The 22,792-nt window shown below is 32.6% G+C and overlaps 1 protein-coding gene across 1 annotated transcript in view; it reads right to left on the bottom strand.

Annotated features, from left to right (window-relative positions):
* LOC106106511 (thyrotropin-releasing hormone receptor-like) overlaps window positions 1-22,792 on the bottom strand; it is a 62,405-nt gene that overhangs the window by 4,688 nt on the left and 34,925 nt on the right. The window contains exons 2-3 of the mRNA XM_013287106.1: window positions 13,531-14,074; window positions 7,103-7,283 (exon numbers count right to left, since the gene is read on the bottom strand). Of these exons, the coding sequence (XP_013142560.1) occupies window positions 7,103-7,283; window positions 13,531-13,972 (623 nt within the window). The 5' untranslated portion in view covers window positions 13,973-14,074. The remainder of the gene's footprint in view (window positions 1-7,102; window positions 7,284-13,530; window positions 14,075-22,792) is intronic.

Genomic DNA, 22,792 nt, shown 5'->3' with positions numbered 1-22,792 from the left:
AGGATAGGACTGCAATAGAAGAAAAAGCAAAAGGTACAATTTCTACGTGCTAAAATAAAAAAAATACTATAACTACAAGGAAGAAATACATCACAGTTACGAAAATACAGCAAATGTATTTGAAGACCAAATGCTGATCAGAATAAGGCTTCTAAATAAAAATGTCACAATCTCCAAGTTTTGCGCAAGTGGTTTGACTTCATATTCAAACTATTAGGTATAGATCTTTAGTATGACAGATTTTTTGATTAATAAATTACATTAAATATCTTTGTAGCTCAATTTTCGAATATAAAGTATATCTGAAATAATAAATAGGATTTTTTTAAATGCATTTCTTCCTTTAACTCTATTGTCTAAATTCGCAAAGAAATCATTTAGAAAGTGAACATAAAGTAGAAAAGAGAACATCTAAAGTAACGAAGATTTACAAGAAAGTTACACTTATAGATTTATAGAGGGTGTTTTGAAACGGAATAGTGCGATAGAAGCTAAGGAATTTCAATCATTTTGTTTAAAATATTTAGAAATTACTTACGAATTACAAAAATAATTACAGACATTGGTATTATAAATAAAAATTATATTTTTTTTTTTTATTATAATATAGCCAGTAACTTTTAATTCTCCCACAATTTTATAATTTTAGAGCATGCGCACATTTGACTAAACTATCGCACAACTGTTTAGTCGCGCTTTGATTCCAATTACCTTATATGGAGGTATAGTACTCGATTTTTAGTTGTGCAACTAAACAGTTGAATTGTCGAAACAATCGACAATCGCACAAGTTAGTTTAATCAAAGGTGTGCGCCCGCTCTTAGGGCCTGTCCCACAATTCTTGTTAATTGTCAGATAACAATCCGACGTATAAAATACGAGTAAGTGATGGAAGTATCGGATTTTAGTACTCTATGTGACAGTGACGTCATTCTTAAGCTATGTGAGCCTCTATCAGCCTGTGGGACAGGCCCTTAGTCTCCTAAACGTTATATAAATTCAAATAACATTAAAAGCAAAGTATATACAATATAGCGGTTATGTAGTATATAATCTGTACGAACCTTGTCTTTTAAAGGGTTTTTACGAGTTCAGTAATTTGTTTAGTAAAAGCACTTGTATGATGTTATAAATAAATATATCAGTCTTCGTACTTTGAATTAAAAACTATAAATACTTTTTCACGTTGGAAGTTATCATCATCATCTCCCCTGCCTTATCCTACTCCTGTAGGGTCGGCCGCACCTGGTTTTCGACCTCCAAAGCACTCTATCATCCGTCATCTCAGTCATCAATCCCTTCTTGATCCTGTCACCTTTCACGCAATCCATCCATCTCTTTCTAGGTCTACCTCTACCGGTGTACCTCCACATTCATAACTAACATCACGTTGAAAGTAATGAAGGACATTAATAATATAAATTTCACCGTGGATACGAACGTATCAAAAATTACTGTATTTATTTTTTTTAAAACATAGAAGTTAGTGAAAGTATATAAAATAATTATAATCTAGAATCGAATTTTATAATCTGTGACATTTTCTACAAAGTAGTTAAATGCGATTTAAAAATCTAATAAAAAAAATCATTAAAAAAAAGTCCAAATTATAAATGAAATAAATTAATCATGAAAATATTCAACAACAACGTAGAAAACTGAATAAAATAACTGCATATTTGTAACCAAATGGTAACGGTTACAAAGGAATTTAATAAAAATCCATCCTCCATCTATTCCGAAGTTGCGTTTATAAGGACATAAGAGAAAGCAATATGGCCGCTTCAACGGACATGGCTCACCGTATATTACTTACCCAAGACATCGCTTCAATAAACTTACAACTTTAAAATTGTTTACAATAGCAAGATACATTTATCTAACTCGAGAACTACTTTGTTTACCATTTATAGCCTATTTAGTAAAATTAAGAAATTATGTTTATTATTACTGGCTGACAAACGACAATTGACAGCATTAAAAACAAAAGTAAGTTGTCTATGTATTCTTCCAGACTATCCTCTACATTTATGACAAATTTCATTGCGATCCCTTCAACAGTTTAGGCTACAAACTCTAACAAACATCCATCCTAAACGGTTTAGTATTGTTAAATTATAAAATTTCAATTAAATTTGCGTATAGGTTTACGTAAATTTTAATTTACTTATGGTGAAAATGAATTCGTTACAAAATATTACACATTTTTTTATTTAACTAAAAGAATATTACCAGTACTAACCAATATTCTACCACATGATTATGGCCACACTAAGGGCGTTTTTAGTGAAAATTTAGAATTCTAAATCTACACTAAGGAACTGCTTTACTAACCATTTAAACAGTGTGGTTAGACCGCTTTTGAAATCGTGCTTTTATCACTGTGCATATAGAAAGACGCGGCAGTGAAAAATTATTACTCATAGTCACACGACAAGCATGTCGTGGCTAGTGAAAAAAAGGGTTTAAGGAATTATCGTATATTTTATTTGTTTGTATTACCGTTGTACTTATATTTATTTGCGGCAACATTCGGCAGTAACTTTGTCTAACGATACCAATCAAATTTATAGCGCGGTTCGCAGATCCGGTGAACCGTATGAAACGATTGTTGGCCCATTTTTGTGGATAATTCGTTTTATTGGCAATTCGTTGGCTAAACAAGGGCGTGCTTGGTCCAGAGCCAAGTGTTGATTTCTGTGGCTAAGTAAATAGACAGCCATTGATACCTAAACGATTGAAGAGAGAAGTAAAATTGGCAATTTTTAGATATTAAGAACGGGCTGTACACCTTTTGGCAAACTATCGGACAACTGTTGTACGATTGTCGATCGTTTCGCAGCCAAAGTTTAGTTGTACAATACGTAGTCATGTACAGTCTTATTAATATTACTAATGCAAAAGTTTAAATGGATATTGGTTATTATAACTACATACCTCCGGAAAGACTCAACAGATCTCTATTAAATTTGACACAGTTGTAGAACAGATATAAGTTCACATACTTATTACGTTTTTTTTTAATTTAGTACGAACCGAGTCACGGGCAAAAGCTAGTATGCTAAATGCTTTTCATGGATCAACAAAGTACAGTATTAGAGTATTATTCCTTTTTAATATATCCTAGAAATGTCAGTAGGTGGCTATAAGAAAGTAACATAGTAAGAGAAAATGACACCACTTTCGTCCAATCACAAATGGTAGCCGTCCATCTTTTTAATACGGACTTTTTGATTCAATTGTCAAGAGCTTATTGAAAGCTAAGAGGAAAGCTCTCGTCTGAATTTATTGAAAATGCGGAGGTTGGTTATTTTCAGATTGCGATAAAATTATTTACATGCGGAAAATATTTTTTTTTTCAATTTAATAAAAACCAATTTGTGTTTTTATTTAAAAGAAAATCAGACAAATATTTGTTTGGGTAAAACTATAAACTTTTAAGAGCTAAGTAAAAGTGAATGTAGATAATGAGATATACTTAGGTTTGTAGAAATCACTTAGATTACGCAAATGGATTAGATCTTAAAAAATATTTTTACGCCGATATGAAATATTCAAATGTAAAATTCAATCTCTCGGAATAATAAAATCCTAGTAAAATATAAATATATCTTTATAACTCGAAACTTTGAACGTAAATTAGAAAAGCAAAATAAGCCAAGAGCGCGCACACACCTTGACTAAACTATCGCACAACTGTTTAGTCGCACTTAGATTCCTATGAGCTTTTACACACACTTTTTTAACATAAATAAACCAGCGCTTGACCACGACTCCGCCTAACCTAAGTGAAGACGCGGCCGAAGGATAGCGCGCTAGCTCAATAACTGCCGATTCACCTTGCTCTTGAAGGCCCACCACCAACCAGACCTACGTTATAACTGGACGGGAACCCTGAGGACGGCAACTTGTTTTTTTTTTATAATACGAGGTGGCAAACGAGCAAGCATGACCTGAATCCATAGAAATGGAAAGCGACTGCTGCCCATAAACATCCGCTATTGTAGATGCGTTGCCTACCCTAATTGACGGAGGAGGAGACGCACATAAAGAGGACGTTTCCCCTTCCTATGCATCTCCTTCACCGTCCAATCCACTTTTTCCTCCCATCCTTTCCTCTTAAGAAAAGGATGGAAAGGAAAAGGGACTAAAATTAGGCCTCCGGCCTTCACGCCTATTTTCTGCGTGGTCGTGGTATTACACCGGGCGAGTCGGCCCATTCGTGCGAAGATGTTAAAGCGGGCTCTACCACTGTTAAAAACTTGTTCCATTCCTTTAATGTGCGCACGAGAAACGATGTCTCGAATCGCTTCGTTCGGACCCGTGGCACATCAACACTACTTGATTTTTAGTTGTGCAACTAAACAGTTGAATTTGCTGCGAAACAAACGACAATCGCACAACGGTTGTGCGATAGTTTAGTCACAAGTGTGCCCGCTTTAAAAGAAACAGCAGAATTTGTTATAAGAATTATTGTGCCAATAAATTTTACTGGTTATCTTATGATTAGAGTTCTGTAACACCATAAATGTCAAGCGATAATGATCACAATGCTCTGAATCATAAAGTTTATAATAGAATAGAAGTTGGATTTTATTTTTTAGAACTACTTGAACAAATACTTGGATTATTTTATTGTTGGAATTTGAAGATGAAAATAATTTATTGATTCTGCTATCTATACTATTATAATAAAGCGTAAACACACACTTCTTTGTTGCCTAAGATGTCAGCAATTACAGCATATTTTTGAATAATCCTCCTTTTAATAAAAAGTCCTACACTTACGCCATGCTTCAGGCTATATATTTTCACGCTATTAAACTCAGGATGTAAATAAATTGGATAAAGACTCGAATGTGGGAAAGAGACAATAAGTTGTTGCCAACATCAAGGAAGCAACATTGCCAAGGTTGTCATGTCATGTCATTTTGACATTTGCTATTGATAATTTGACAAATGTAAACAATAAAATATTTTTTTTTATAATTGCATGCGGATGTAGTCATTAATAAATGCTATATGATTTAAAATAATTCAGCCACGAGTTTTGATAAAAAGTGCTACTAAAAGTACTACAAAAATCTAAAATTAAAATTGCAGTGGTACAAATTAAAATAAATCACTATTCTACGATTAAAAGTATTAAGAAATTTAACGTCAGAGTGTGACGTAAATTTGTTATATGTAACATTCGATGACATCATTACATTCAGATACTTTGTTATTGTGGTCGAGTTTTCGGCAAATTTTGATGTACAGTCAGCTGAAAATATGTGTAGGCCTTATAATAATTTGTAAATGTGAACTCTTTATTGTTTTTTATTATTTTTTGTATGATTGTTTATACTTATATGATTTAGTTATTTTGTATAATGCATTATGGGACTGGGGCTTATAAAAGTTTTTGGAACCTTCTAAACGTATACATGTTTATGTAGCTGACTGTTCTACATTAGTATAAAATTCAACAAGGGTTTTTTTTAATCTAAGCCTTCGCTAGTAACTTATTTGAAACACATCAGCTATAAAGTACAAATAAATAACTTACTAAACTTCCCTAAAGACTAACTTAGTTGTTAACTTAGCTTACAAAGTTTCCCCTACAATTTGTACTCTACAAGAATTTCCCCTAATTCCGTCGCGGGAATTTATTACTTACAAATGGGAATTGTTGGTTTATGGATCTCGCAGATGTGGGGGCAATTGTTAGTTGCATTTTACAAACTATTATCATTAAAAATAACACTTTTTTCATAAAACAAACAATAAAAAGGTACTAATGAAATGCTACCCTGTATGGCATAGCAAAGCTTAAAATTTTATAACAAGCTCTAGTTTAGATTAAGGCCAGTTGATAGGAGAATAACATAATTTGAGCAAAGCTTTCCTAAACTGACAGTTGGCTAAAATATTTAATGCAAGCAAATCTAGAGAGCAATGGTAATTTAGGCATCTATGCAAAATTTAATAATAATGAAAGCAAAACTATCTATCTATACTATTATAATAAAGCGTAAACACACAATACTTTGTTGCCTAAGATGTCAGCAATTACAGCATATTTTTGAATAATTCTTTTTTTTAATAATTAGCCCTACACTTACGTCACGCTTTAGGTTTTCCCGCCATTAAACTTAGGGGGTTAATATTTTAGATAAAAACCCTAATGTGGGAAAGAGACCATAAGTTGTTGCCAACATCAAGAAAGAGAGATTGCTAAGGATTGTCATGTCTTGTCATTTTGACATTTGTAATTGAGAATTTGACAAATGTAAACAATAAAATTTTCATAATTTCATGCGGGTGAAGCCCGCACGGGAACAGCTAGTGTTTTATAAATTACGACATGTTTGTAAAGCTTGAATTTTTGGATATGCCAAGAACTAACATAGATAGAGGCATTGTTCCTATAATAAATGACAAAGCAAACAAAATGGCAGAGCCTACTGACTGAAAATAAGGATTTCAAAGGACTTAAGTTTGTTAACAATCTAGAATTGAGTCAAAGGTCAAACAAATACATCTATACTAATATAATAAAGCGGAAATACACACTACGTTGTGGCGTAAGATGTCAGCAGTCACAGTACGAGTACTTTTATCCATAATTTTAACTTTTTAGCAACTCGTTGCACAAAAAAATTTATTACATGCGAACAAACTGACAAAAACATCGAACTTGATCCAAAAAGGTTTCATATATATGCACTTCTAAGAACTTTTTGATTCACCCTCGTATATATTTAAATAAATATTTCTTTAATGAAAAGCCCTACACTTACGTCACGCTTTAGGCTATATATTTTCACGCTATTAAACTTAGTAAGTTAACATTGGATAAAAACCCTAATGTGGGAAAGGGACCACAAACTACAAGCTACCAACATCAAGAAAGGAAATTTGCCATGGTTTGCCATAATGTCATGTCATTTTAACATTTGCAATTGATAATTTGACAAATGTGAACAATAAAATAAAATTTTCATAATTTCATGCGTATGAAGCCGCACGGAGACAGCTAGTCATTAAATAAATAAACAAAAAAAAACACTTATCAGTCTATTAGCAAACAACATAAAAAATAATAATTAATATATACCTGGTGAAGAGAGCAGCGAAGAACCAGGCCAATGCACAGATGAGGGTGGCTCTGGTTTTCGTGCAAACGTATCCCGCACGCAACGGCTCACAGATGGCGTAGTATCTCTCGAAGCTGATTGCAAGGATGGTCAGCACAGACGCATGGGCGACCGTCAGCTCCACAAATGGTACCGCCAGACCTGTGGAATTTAAAAAATTAGATGACTTGAATAACTTAAAGATAGCTGTTGCTCGCAACTTCGACCTAATATATTAGCGTATGATACTCTCTGATAATGTAGCTTTTTAATGGTGAAAGTTTTTTTTAATTCTGCCCAGCAGTTTTTAAGTTACATCAATACGAACAAAAATATAAACCTTTCCTCTTTATAATATTAGTATAGATATTGAAAAAATATGAAGTTTAAAGATAGTGAAAAAAGTTCCAAAAACAGTAAAGGTAGAGAAACTATCCTAAAATGTCAGGTTCCCGAGGGATACGTAGCTTTTTCTTAATACTGCGAACAAAGTCAAGTCAAAACCCATATATGCAGTAGAACTTCGATAAGTTAAAGTCCAAGGGAAACACGAAATATTTTAAGTTATAGAGGTTTTAAGTCATCAAGGGTCTATGTTGTAGAGGTTTTAGGCTCTAATGGGAAGGGAACATATTATTTTTTATACTTATAGAGATTTGTAAGTTACCGAGGTTATCGAGGTTCTACTGTAGTAATAAATTACGCGTTGTAATTTATGTTAACGATACGTAATTGGGAATTTAATAAAGCAATTGTTACTATTGTTATATAGTAATCAACATTGAATACGAATTGCTTTGTGTTTAATTAATTACTGCTATCGATAGATTTACATTGTTATTACGTATACGTGAATATGTTACATGCTTGTAATTGAGTTATGTGACAAGCCGTACGTGATGGCTTTTAACGTAATAGAATTTGTTGCTAAACATGAAGGAAATTGCGTTATATCATGGACTAGCTGATGCTCGCGACTCCCTCGTGAAATTAAAAATAATAAAAAATAGACTGTTACTTATTGTTGACGTAGCTTTTAATGGTGAAAGAAAAATAATAAAATTGGATATAATCAAAATTAACTAGAAGGCTATCAAGAATATTGGCGTAAGAATTACGAGAACGTATTCGTGACGTCATCGAACATTTATGAGATTTGTTGGTACTTGGTTAGTACTTTACGCTCGGTAGGACACAAATCTTCTACAAATTTTATCGATGACGTTACGAAAACGATCTCAAGAATATTCGCAATAACTGCTCCGATTTTATTTTTTTGTTGAAGTAAAATTTTGCTTCGTAAAACGGCCAGTAAATCAAAGGCTTTAAGATAAAAATAACAAAAAAATCATCGCTGAAACAAAACACTATCTTGTCCAAACGCCGCAAGATGTTTTCGCCTTTCGGACAAAATAATTGACAGACCAATACCTTTCTATCTCAACGCCATAAATCAGTTGCCAAAAACGTCTATTTGGTAGAAAAAAAATAAACTTCGACAACAGATAAATAGAAATACGGGTACAATTTATTGTTAAGATAAATCGAAGGTTGTTTTAAATATATCTAGTACTGTTCAGGTGAAAGTTTTTGACCTTTTTATTACATAATCGATACGGGAAAACGACAAAAACGTCTATAAACCTAATAAAATAGAATTAAAAAGCAGAATAGTATAGACATAATGGTAGTGTTTACGTAACCCCTACATCATACTATAGTCTATCACACAACAGTATTATTAAGGTTGCGTTACTTTGACTTTTAATGACAGGACCTGTCAAGCGTTGCATTTTTTTCGCTTTCCAAACTGATAGTGGTCATTATCTATTCGTAACCGTCAGATAAATAAAACAAAAGGTTCAACACAAACTAATTTGTATTGTTTTGTGTATGTTTTATTAGTCAGTCACTACAATTTATTATCATAATTTGCATGTGTGTGATTTTTATTTCATCAGTAAAGTTGACAGTATTTTTTACAACGGTGGCTCTATGCCTAGTCCTTTCTTCTATAGTCAAAGTCGAGATGTAAAAGTCTATTACATTTGTATGAATATGTTTCACTTACGTCAAAATGCCGTGACTGAGAGCTATAATGTTTTGATGTTCACTAAAGTTAAGATAATTGTTACAACCACTTGTTGTTATTTGATAACATTCAGCATAACAGTAAAGGAGTTTCCATTGATTATAAGAACTGTGGTGTGCGAAGGACAGACGTATAGGTAGGGGAAATATTTGGTTACTGTGCGTCCTCTGTTACGGTAGGTAAAGGATTTTGCTTTCGAGAATGTCTATGGGCAGCGATCGCTTCGCTGTTTTCGTAAATTCTGCTTGTTTTTTTTGTTCTAATCTATAAAACAATTGAAAGTTTCTTTAATTTGAACTCAACTGGTATGAAAGTAACTTTTTTTATAATACAAGATGACAAGCGAGCAAGCGGCCACCTGAATCCACCGAAATGGAAAGCGACCGCTGCCCATAAACATCCGCAATTGCAGATGTGTTGCCTACCCTTAATTGACGGAGAAGGAGACGCACATAAAGAGGTAATTTTCCCTTCCTATGCATCTCCTCCACCGTCAAATCCACTTTTCCTTACCATCCGTTCCTCTTAAGAAAAGAGTGGAAGGGGAAAGGGACTAAAAATACTAAAGGACATAAAAATGTATGCATTCCAGTTAACATAAAATAAGCATGTTTAATTTTAAACTGATTGTGTTGTTTTTTACAGCGGCGTAAGTAGTTTTTTTTTTAAATCGTTAAAAATTATAAATCCAGATGATTTCGATCGCAAAACACTAAGGGTATTGCCTCATAATGTTACAAAATAATATAAAAGCTCAAAATTCGCAAAACGATCATCAAATGCACATTCGCTGAAAGTTTATTATAAACTCAACAATCAACATTTAAGTACTCCAAAATTTATTACTACATAACATTTAAAATACAACCTTATTGCTTGTTAATAAAGTATTAAATCCAATAACAGACAAACATCTAAAAGTATTGTACAGTCGTGAGGAAAAATTCACCGAACGTTTACTTTATTGCACTTAATTAGGACGAGCTGTGGTTCCGAGTCCGAGTGCAGTTTTATTACCGAAACTTGTTTAAAGGAATTTGAACTTTATTGTATTATGATAAGGTCGTTGTTAAACGCATGCTTCTGGTATTGGCGTAGGTCGTTTAATACAGCCAACATGTGCCACCGATGGACACTAAAGGCACTGCTAGAGTTAATTTCAAAACAGATTAGTTAGAATGAAAGTTGAAATTGCAATTTTTAAAACGAATTTATGTTTTAAATTTTGTATAATTTCATTTGTTACATTTATCAACGAATGTGTTTTAAAAAAAAAACAATAAAAAAATATGATTTAAAAAGATTTCATAATTTAAAAAAAATCATTCTTGTTAAACTAAACGATTGTTATCGTTATCTAAAGTCTATCTAAAAGTAAATGTCAAAATTTGGACTTAAACTTGAGTAATTCATAGTTTACGGGTTTATGTTCTATCAAAATCAACATTAAAGAAACAATTTCTAACACATCGCCCGTATGTTCAACCAACACAGAGATTCAAAAAGATATAGAGTGGGCATTGACACTTCACTTGGGACATTTTCCACATAGTAATCACTAAAGCTATCTATTTATAATCTCAAAATCACATGTCAATATAATTAATTAATTGTCAATAGGTGTCATTAAATATTATTTAAATGTTTACATTTTTTGGGACAATGTTTAGTTTATTTTATAATAAAAAATAGAGCTTATTATAATTTTGTAAAATATTTTACTACATAATACACGAACACGACACTAAATTTCACAACTGATGTACATTTCAGAGAAAGTACCACTAAATATCTTTGTTCACTATGCCTGGTCTATATAAGCTTTGAATGTCTTAGCCCACATACAACTATGTCATCCTATCTCGTTAGTTTAGTGCCAAAACAATTGATGTCTAAAACGCCAGATGTTTCCTAAATTAAACCTGTCCGCTGGTAATGTATTGCAGTTATAATAAACGGTCTTGCCAAAATTATTCACAAGCATTTATTTTTTTATATTACTACGGAATTAGAAAAATGGTAATAATCATACCCTATGTCACTCAATGACGTAGTTTTTTAATGGTGAAAGAATTTTTAAAATTCGCCCAGTGTTAGAGTTATTACATAAAAAAGTAAGTAGCCCATGTTTCTTCTAGACTACTTTCTACATCTATGCCAAATTACATTGAGATCCATTCAGCAGTTTAGGCTACAAACTCTAACAAACATCCATCCAATATTTCGCATTTATAACATTACTAGCTTTCACCCGCGACTTCGTCCGCGTGGAATTAAAAGACAAAAGTAAGTACCCTGTGTTCTTCCAGATTATCCTCTACATCTGTGCCAAATTTCATTGAGATCCGTTGAGCAGTTACTAACATCCATCTATCTAAACTTTCGCATTTATAATATTAGTATGATAGCATTAAATTAAAAAAAGAAAAAAGTGAGTGGCTTATGTGTTCTTTCAGATTATCCTCTACGTCTAAGCCAAATTATATCGAGATCTGTTCAGCTGTTTAGGCTACAAACGTTAACAAACTTCCATCTAAACTTTCGCATTTATAATATTAATATGAAGTATGGTTTGGCTTTAACTTAAGTTTAGGTCATATAAGATTAATTAAATCCATTAACGGTATTTGCTTTTACATCGCATACGATAGTAATAAATGGATTCTTTCCATTTTTAATTATTGAAACTTACGTTATAAAATTTTATCAAAGTAAACATAATGATAATTGAAAAAATCCGAATGTGCATAAACTTTGTGACATACTGTAACGATATTTTTTTCAATATCAAACCTTTCAGAATCCATATTCATTGTGAAGACAATTTAGTCAACGATTTTGATCTTTTATGGACATAATTTTACAAACGAATGTTATGACGAAGCGAAATTTTCATATCAATATTGGGTGGTCAGATATTTCAAGAGTATAAAAGGCAGTCGACTTATTGAAGTCATTTTAATCTATATTAATATTATAAAGAGGAAGGATTTGTATTTTTGTATGTATTGAAATATTTAAAAAACTACTGCACAGATTTCAAAAATAATTTCACAATTAAAAAGCTACGTTACGAGTAACACTAACTAACAACTAAAGATATGTACAGAAAAATACAACAGAGTTTTTCATAAAATAAAATGTCTACTTTCTGTACCCACTCTCCCACCTCAAAACCACTCCTCTCGTTGTCTTAACATATTAAAAATTATTTGGGAAAAGTAAGTGGAATAGACCTCGGTAAACACTTAACAGACTGAATGTTTGACCGCTGACTGACTTCCATTTGACACCTGTTTTCTTTGTGGTTGTGCGTATCAACAACTAATATTGTGGGGTCTACCACTGTTGGGAGCTCAAAATAATCATAGTACTAATATTATAAATGCGAAAGTTTCGATAGATGGATGTTTGTTTGAGTTTGTAGCCTAAACGCCTGAACGGATTTCGATGAAATTTGATAAAGATGTAGAGGATACCATGGAAGGACACATAGTTTAGTCACTTTTGGTTTTTTTATATTCCGCGCGGATGGACCATGGAGTCGCAGGCGAAAGCTAGTGAAGAATAAAGGCAATGCTGCATTTAATTGAGATCAAGAATTAGCATTTTGTTTTGGACAGTAAAGGACTAATGACTGGTAAAAAGACGGTCAAATCTGTTCATGAATATTCACGATTTTACAACGTTGTGGGTTGTCTTATTGTCTCCGTTCTCACTGAATTGCGGCGTAATGGGCCGTTGTGCGAGACGCAGCGGACTGAGAATGTCGGCCAAGCAGTTTTGTGGACAACTGTTTATAAACTTGTTTGGCATTTCAATAAGAATCAAATTGAGAATGTTAAATTGCGTGTATCACTTTAGTTATTAGTTATATTATGCGGAGAGATGATATACAAGAAAGTATTAGATAAATAAAAAATGAATGTTGTCTACAAAGGTGAGAAAGACCGAAGAAAATATGGATTGTGTACAAGAGGATTTGCAGAAAGGAGTGAATTCTGATATGACGGCTGATAGAGATGTACGGAACAGCATTGATACCTCAAAATGAATTAAGTTGAAACCTAAACGATATTGAAAACGAAATTAATACTAGAGATCTTCTAAATATTGCTCAAGAGACCTCCAAATTATAGGAATCTTACAACAAGTTTATTCTATAGAAATAAAACGTAATAAGCAATAGAAAATACCTATCATCTACCTTTTATATAGAGAAGTCGACGTTCAGAAAAATTCCCCTTTCCCAAACATCCACATTCCCACCAAATCCAGTTATCTTGTTACCATTTAAGAGTTCAAAGCGATACTTACATAACTCCTTTCCCAGCACCCAAGTCTCCGGCTTAGAGTTGACTTCCACAAGGACTGTTGGGGTGCAGACCAACAACACCATTAGATCGGCTATGCTCAAGTTAACTAGAAATATATTAGTCGAGTTCCTCATATCCTTTGTTTTCAATATCACTATCGGCACCATAACATTACCAATCACACCCAAACACATAATTACAATACAAAATGACATAGATGTCGCTTTTATGTAATATGGTATTTCAGCGTACTCCGTAAAATTCTCATTCGACATCTCAAATGATGTATTCGATTGTTCGAATGCCGAATTCGATATATCGATAGATAGTTCCGATGTCTCGTTGTGAGTTTCATTTTTGTATGTGTATACGTTCGGTATTCGATTGTCGTAGATTATCGATGTGTTATTCGATGTGTGCGTCAAGTTGGCTATAGAAATCATGTGCGTCCTGTACGGGGGGTCATGCGTTTAGTTTCACATCTTTATTGGAAGCACTTTTATCTTGCTTTGGTCACCCTTGATAGGCTTAATGACTTAATTAATCTGAAACAATTGAGAAAAATAACATTAGTTACAATATTCACATTTCAATTAATAAAATATACAAATATATTATGAAATGGCATTACCAAAAATAATCAAGACAAACAAAAAAAAAATTATTTTATTTTATCGATATCTCTAGATGCGCATCACTAGTGAAACGCATTAGTTACGATCGCACAGTAATATATTAAGCAGTGTTGTACAGATTTGCGTTATTTATGCCCAATCCAAACTTCAGCAGTTACATCATGATGAGTGAATTTATAGTATCGATAAAGAAACCAACTTAGCGTATATTTCTCTTTGGCAAACGCAGCGAAATACTTTTTGAGGAAGGAAACTTATCCGTTTATGAAGTCTGTATCTATAAATTGGTTTTGTTTATGGATATACGTTTCCTGTGGAAGCAATATTCATGTCTAAACAACACAATTGATTTATAGTCTTCAAGTATTCAAATAAAACGTTAATAATGTATTTTTGTTAAAGGTTTTTAATCTGTGGATCATGCGAAACTATTGGAGTGTTTTCATCTATACTAATATAATAAAGCGTAAACACACACTTCTTTGATGCCTAAGTTGTCAGCAATTATGGCATATTTTCGAATAATCTTTTTTTTAATAAAAAGCCGTCGTCACGCTTTAGGCTACATATTTTTACGCCATTAAACTCAGGTCGTAAATATTTTGGATAAAAACCCTAATGTGGGAAAGTAAGTTGCTGCCAACATCAAGGAGACAAGATAGCTAAGGTTTGTCATGTGATGTCAGTTTGACATTTGGTATTGATAATTTGATAAGTGTTAACAATAAAATTTTCATAACTTCATGCGCATAAAGTCGCACGGGGACAGCTAGTAGTATTATAAGGTGAAAAATGAGGAAGCGACCACCAAAATTCACCCAAATATCGAAGCGACCGCTGCACATAGAAATTTGAATTTGCAGATACCTTTAATCAACAGAGGAAGCACCAATAGCCTAATGGTTTGACGTACGGACTACCGATCTTGCGGTCGAGAGTTCAAACTCTCATTCAAATATTGTCGTGAACCATATCCTAAAACAAGCCTAGAGCTTAGTTGGAAAGGTTAAAGGAAATATAAGTAAATTAACAAAAATCTACTAATATTTAAAAAAAACGCACAGAAACATAATATTGCCTCTAACGATGCGTCCCACCCCACAGACAAAGTAACCTCACCTTTCCTTCCTTTCTTTATACGATAAGTAGAAAAAGAATGTAGATTTAAATTAGATCTCCGACATTAGACCTTTACAACTGTCTTCTGGTCGTCGTATTGTATGGGAATCGGCTCATTCGTGCGATATCAAAGCGGTTACTACTGTTAAATTGATAACGCAAAGACTAAAAATCGATGATTCATTTTTGTTCTTCCTTATGGTTAGTAAAAAGGTTGGTAAAAAACTTATGGTAAAGTAGTAACGAAAGATAGAAAAACACTGGCCACTAGTTTAGTTTAAAACAAGTATATAATGAGAAAACTTTATTTTATGATCTGTTATAAAGAGTAATAATATGATGAGAATGTAAGTTAAAAAGACATTACTTTCGACTTTAATACGTTTATCTAACGTCAAACGAAGTGAAAAGGGTTTCAAAGTTAATTCATTACTTTACATATTCAAAGTCATGAGTCTGGTTTAATTTGGGACAAGGACGATTTTCTATGATGAAAATAAAATATTAGAAGAGGGTCAAAATTACAATATAATTTAAAACAATTGACTGACGTAGTCTAACTTCCACGCATACACGTTAAATGGTCACCGAGTGAAATAAAAATTAAGGGCCGGTTCCACCACTGCCTGATAGAGGCTCAGATAGTTTAAAATAACGTCACTGTCAGAGGGAACACAATCCGATATTTTCATCACATTTACACGTTCGATTGTTATGAGACAATTTACAATTTGGTGGGACAGGCTCTTAGTATTTTAAATCTACAAAGAAAGTGATAGCACGAAAATTTGCAAGAAAGTATGCGTAAAATCATCGACAAAGTTTGTATAAGATTTGTTAGTGTAATTCACACCCGATTAGGCACTGCACAAAATAATAGGTACAAATTTTAAATTTTATATTTCTCGAAAATGTTCGTGCTAGACCCCAAAACAGTCTACTTCACTACTACATAAAAGTTTTCTAATCCGGTGAATAAACTCATCTAGTCTAAAAAATAACATAAATAATAAACTTGGAAGGACATTATCTTGCCCTGTCACAAACAACACATCAAAAGGCAAATATCTTATGATAACTCGTGTATGCCAATTTTCCTAACTTTTCGTAGTTTTAGTGAGAATTTGATGGACAGTTTAATGTTGTCAGTCGCCCCCTGGTGGATAAAGTAACAAAGTTACGTGACAATAGAGACTTCGAACACTGGAATAATACCAGTTAATATATTCAAGAAAGTTTTGTCTATTTCTGGATAAAATAAACGTTAATTTTGTCGATGATTTTACGCATACTTTCTTGCAAATTTTCGTGCTATCACTTTTTTTGTAGATTTAAAATACTAAGAGCCTGTCCCACCAAATTGTAAATTGTCTCATAACAATCGAACGTGTAAATGTGATGAAAATATCGGATTTTGTTCCCTTATCTGACAGTGACGTCATTTTAAACTATCTGAGCCTCTATCAGGCAGTGGTGGGACAGGCCCTTAATTTTTATTTCACTCGGTGACCATTTAACGTGTGTGCGTGGCAGTTAGACTACGTCAGTCAAGTTACAAGAGTATGAACGCGTTATTTTGAAGTATTATTATTACAAGTTTTTGAGGCAATAACGTCTTAAAATAAAAAAAAATATATTGACACGTTCACGAGTAGAATTCATTAACACGCTCACTGCGTAACAGGCCGATATCGGCCTGACGCGGTACTTAAGCTGATGCGGACTATGTCCGAACTATGTCCCTCTCGTGAGTGTGAAACTATTATTTCAGGTGTATACATTATATCGTGATGCAACCTGCACATATCGGCGAAGAAATTCAAAGATATGTGTGAAGTCAACCAACCCGCACTTGGCCAGCGTGGTTGACTATGGCCTAGTCACTCCTTATTAGGGTAGGCTCCGAGCCCCTCTGTGGGGACGTATAGTGAGCTAGTGATGATGATGATGATGATGATACATTATATAAAATGTATACATTATGTTTCCACAAAGTTATAGCAATTTATTCTATCCTAGTGTTGGTGGGTATAGAAGGGCCTGCCACGCACTGGCGGAAATATCATTGGGGGTGCATTTCGGCTCGCCGCCACACTCAAAACATCGTTTTTGATTACTTTGTTTAAAAATAATCTTAATAACTTAAGGATTTACTCAAGCCAACTATAAATTTAATTTTTAATTTTCCTCAATCATTTCAAGAGAATACATAAATTCCTAAGTTACACGTAACTGATTATCTCGAAACGATGGTATTTTATTATTATTGTATTACTCAGTCATCGTTCAAACATTCAAGTTTCCAATTAACAGTGAGTTGTATTCATAAAAATACATAATCACAAATCTGAACGGCCACCGGTGAATTCTTGTAAATTAATATGTACAGTCAGCTACAATACAATTACAAAACGAATGTATACGTTCTGGATTTCAAAAATATTTTTTTAACGTACTTTTTAATAGGATGCATTTATGCTCGGAAGTACATGCGGAATCGCATTTGTATTTTTAAAACTGAAGGTAGTATACAAGATTCTGAAACTTCGTATATTTGAAATTTGGATAGTGAATTGTCTTATTTGGATAGTGTATTGATTATTATGCAGCTGTCTGTACTAGTACTGATTGTACTGTATATTTTCGTCGGAAATAGGTGAACAAAAACCTAATATAATCTCACATTATTTAAGGACAATGAACGAGATGCTAGTAAATAAAAAATTAACGATAAAAGAAACGACAGATGTATTCTTTAAAATGGTAACTCTCTGTTCATACCATTAGTTCCTAAACGTTTTGAGTTATTTTCTTTCATTTAACTTACAAATGCAAAAAATAGAGTTTTTTAATGTAATAGACAAATACAAAATAAAATATAGTACATAAAATTTTAAAGGACTGAAAAACCGGATGGGATTTAGGCGTACTGATTTGTTGTTAGGATATAATGAAGAGCTAGAAATGTTTAGCAAATGTCTTAGAAATAAGATGAGCGATTGTCTCGTTTGGATAGTGTATTGTCTAGTTTGGATGGTGTATTGACTACTTTGGATTGAGTTTTATTGATATCGCAGTGTCTGTGATAATGGATAGATTATACAAATCTCTCATTTGATGGATGAGCACACTTCGGCGTCGTCTTGCCCAACATTAATGGCTTTCATTAAAACTTGCAGCTAGTTTTCAAACTGAATTATGGATGTATATTTTTCTCAATTAACAAAACTGTTAAAGTTTAAATTATGGCAAATATTTATTTATTTCAATGGTTTGTTGTAGTGTGTTTGTTTATTACGAATTCTAAGCAAATAAAAAAATAAACAAGTATTAAAATTTTCAATAGTTTTTTCCTTCGTAATGAAAACTATGTTTTTTTGATCAAAACATTCCAGTTATTTTAATAATAAGTTAATTTAAGAAAGGTATATTTATACTAAAATTACTACGTAAAAAATACACGGGCATCTGTATGTATGCCTATATTATTATAACAGAGAGCAACCTGTATATTGTTAAAAAAAACATCCTGTATAAGGCAAGTGACGTACAGTACGGAGGTCATGAACTCAATGTTTGCTCTCTCTTGTTAGAATTAGGGCGAGTTCACAATGAAGCAGACATCTATGTTGGGTTCTGCCGTACTTATGGCCGGTTTCCTAGCAACTTTTATGCAGCATGAGTTTTACTCCGTTGAAATATCGATCTAACACTAATGAATCTCTAGGTAATGACAAAATAGTTGGAAACTTCAGAAACCCGGCATTAGTCATTTAAGAGACTTACGGCTGAATATTAAAACGGTTAAATATGTAAGAGGGTCTTAAATGGCTTAGGGCCTGTCCCACCACTGTCTGACAGAGGCTCAGATAGCTTAAAAATGACGTCACTGTCAAATAAGGTAACAAAATCCGATAATTCCATCACATATTTTACATGTTGGTGTTATCAGACAAATTACAATTTGGTGGGACAGGCCCTTACATTGCGAATTCCTTACTTTTAACGTGTATGGGATTGTAACAACTTACGAAGCGAAGTGTTTAAACGTCGTTTCAGTATTTCATCGTTGGTGTAACTTTAATGTGGGGATTTCCAAAGAGAAGTTAAGGTTTACAAATTAAGGACATTGGTAACAAAGACTTAGGGTCCTTCAAGCAGCGAGCCTATCATTTCCTCAAAGGCCGGCAACGCATCTCTAGTTCCTCTGGTATTGCATGTCCATGGGCGTCGTTGACCACCTTGGTGATCTCGCCGCTCGTTTGCCCCCCTTTTGTATATACTATTATAATAAAGCGTAAACACACACTTCTTTGTTGCCTAAGATATCAGCAATTATAGAATATTTTTGAAAATTATTTTTTTAATAAAAGCCCTACACTTACGTCACGCTTTAGGCTATATATTTTCACGCATTTAAACATAGGGGTAAATATTTTGGATAAAATCCTAATGTGGAAAGATTCCATAAGTTGCTGCCAACATCAAGGAAGTAAGATTGTCAAGGTTTGTCATGTCATGTCATTTTGATATTTGACATGTAAACAATAAAATAAAATTTTGATAATTTTATGCGGATAAAATCGTATGGGAAGAGCTAGTTATAAATAAAAGTATTTACCGAAACCAGCATAAATTTTAAATGAAAGAAATAGGATTGAAAACTATATTTAATTAAAAAAAATCTACTTCTGAATGATAATCAAATATATATGAAATTTTTTATATGTAATTGCTACTAAATTAAAATAATGTTGAAAATACCTTCTTTTTTTTACCTTTGTCCAAAGCTTTTTTTATTCAATTTATTAGCAAATTAAAACAACCGATTTCGAGAAAGCATTCGAGCATTACGAGATAAAATCTAATTAAGAAGAAATCAAGGTTTTTGGTACCTCTTTAAAAGTACATAAAGTTTTAATTATTGTTAATATAGTCTGTGTAATAAAATATTTCTGTTTTTAATATCGATACTTGACATTTTAATGCCAAAAAAAACTTATACTTAAAAAATATGTAAAAGAAGTATTTCTGAATATTTTAAGATTTTAATATTTACAGAATACGGCTATAATTGTGCATTATCTTACTAATATTATAAATGCGAAAGTTTAGATGGATGGATGGATGTTTGTAGCCTAAACGTCTGAACGGATTTCGATGAAACTTGGTACAGATGTAGAGGATATGCTGGAAGAACACAGGCTTCACTTTTGTTTTTTTTTAATACCACTCGTCGGAAAGCTAGTTACTAAATAATTTTTGTTTATCGATTCAAAATAAAAATTCACACATCCTAATTAGGTTGAAAGATTCGATAGCTTTGTCTTATGCTTGAACACAGTATTAAAAATAACAATTTCCGTAAAGACAGTAAGAATTTCAAGTAATTCACGGCTCTCGAACATTCCTTGCAAAATAATTCTACAATCGTTACATTCGTTAACTTTTTCGATCATCAAAATCGTCGAATTCTGCTTTTGGAATGTCAAATATAACTAAAATTATCGCAATTTAAATGGCAAATAAGAGAAAAATCGTTGTAAAAGAATTTAAATAAACTTAATAAGGTTACATTAGTTGAAAAAGATGATTTATTGAATAACTTTTCAATGGTTTTCATCGTTTTATTTGGCGCCAATTTAAATTTGTTTCGATGGCCAAAATGCTGGAAGTTGCCAAAAACAGCCGACGGAGACGCGTCGAGTCACTGGTATTTATGTTATTCAATTCATTTGCGAACGTCTTTCGATTTTTTGTTTTCAATTTAAACATACTCAGCATAATTAGGATGATTTTTACGTCTTTAATGATATTATTTATGGACTATTAAACATATCCGTCGTTATAAACCTTTTAAGAGTACGAGAAAAAGAATTATGAGTACGGAGCTGGAGAAATTTTAACAGATTTCAAGTGTTAACGGATATACTATAATATTATAAATGCGTAAGTTTAGACGTGTGAATGTTTGTTAGAGTTTGTAGCCTAAACTGCTCAACGGATCTCGATGAAATTTGGCATAGACGTAGAGCATAGTCTGGAAGAACACATAGGGTTCTAATTACGTTTTTTAATTCTACCCTTTTATATCGTAACTGACCTGACGCGGATTTTAGGCATGCGAATCCTGTTCTATATATAAATATCTAGCTGTTGCTCGCGATATCGCCCGCGTGAAATTAAAATAATGCAGGTGAATATAGCCAATGTTACTCACAGATAACGTTACTTTTTAATGGTGAAAGAATTATTTAAATCGGCCCAGTAGTTTTTGAGTTATTTTTAATGTATATAGAAACTAGCTGTTCCCGTGTGAATTATGAAAATTTTATTTTATTGTTTACATTTGTCAAATTATCAATAGCAAATGTCAAAATGACATGACATTATAAACCTTTGCAATCTTGCTTCCTTGATGTTGGCAGCAACTTATGGTCTCTTTCTCACATTAAGGTTTTTATCCAAAATATTTACCTCTAAGTTTAATGGCGTGAAAATATATAGCCTAAAGCGTGACGTAAGTGTAGGGCTTTTCATTAAAGAGAGAATTATTCAAAAAAATTGCTGACATCTTAGGCAACAAAGAAGTGTGTGTTTACACTTTATTATAATAATATAGATATCATCATCATCATCCACTTGCCCTTATCCCTTATGGAGGGTCGGCACAGTATGTGCTGCTCTTCCATACATCTCTATCAGCCGTCATATCTGAATCCACTCCTTTCTTAAGCATATCTAATATAGATAATAATAATAATAATAATAATATAGATATAGATATAGATACAAAAAATACAAATGTTTCCTATTCATAATATTAGTATAGACATAGATTAAGTACTTATAAGAAAAGCAGTGTGCTTCGTTTTCTATAATATTAATTAGCGCGATCAAAGTTAAGTATCGAAGTAAGTTTTACAATTCACAGTATACGAGTGAAACAATCGACGTCAGTTCGCAATATTTAACAAGCGTCAGTTGTACAGTATATACGTTCATTGCAACCGTCTTAGCAAACATAGTGTACACTTGTTTGCTGGTACAATCGCTTACAAAAGTGTTACAAAATACGAACGCATTTACATGTAACATTTTAACGAAGTACTTTACACATTTATAAAAAATAATATTGTAAAGAGGAAAGATTTGTATTTTTGGATTTTCGTATGTATTGAATTAACTCAAAAACTACTGGGCCGATTTCCAATTCTTACACCATTAAATAGCTATGTTATCAGTGAGTAACATAGGCTATTATGTTGTAATTTTCCGCGGACGAAGTCACGAGCAACAATTAGTACTTTATATTAAGAAAATCACTTCAACAACCATAAGCCGACGGTTTACGGAAAAAACTCATAAATCCATTTTTTTAAATCTTAAGATGTCATGCTATGTCTTATTTTTGGTAATAATACCGTTTTTTGACCGACTTCCCAAAAGAAGGAGGTATTCAATTCGACCGTATGTTTTTTTTTTTTTTTTTTTTTTTTTTTTTTTTTT

Source organism: Papilio polytes, unplaced genomic scaffold (assembly GCF_000836215.1).
Source record: "Papilio polytes unplaced genomic scaffold, Ppol_1.0 DF822178.1, whole genome shotgun sequence".
Taxonomy (NCBI): domain Eukaryota; kingdom Metazoa; phylum Arthropoda; class Insecta; order Lepidoptera; family Papilionidae; genus Papilio; species Papilio polytes.
The sequence above is the reverse complement of the archived record's forward strand: the minus strand, read 5'-3'. Positions and strand labels throughout refer to the sequence as shown.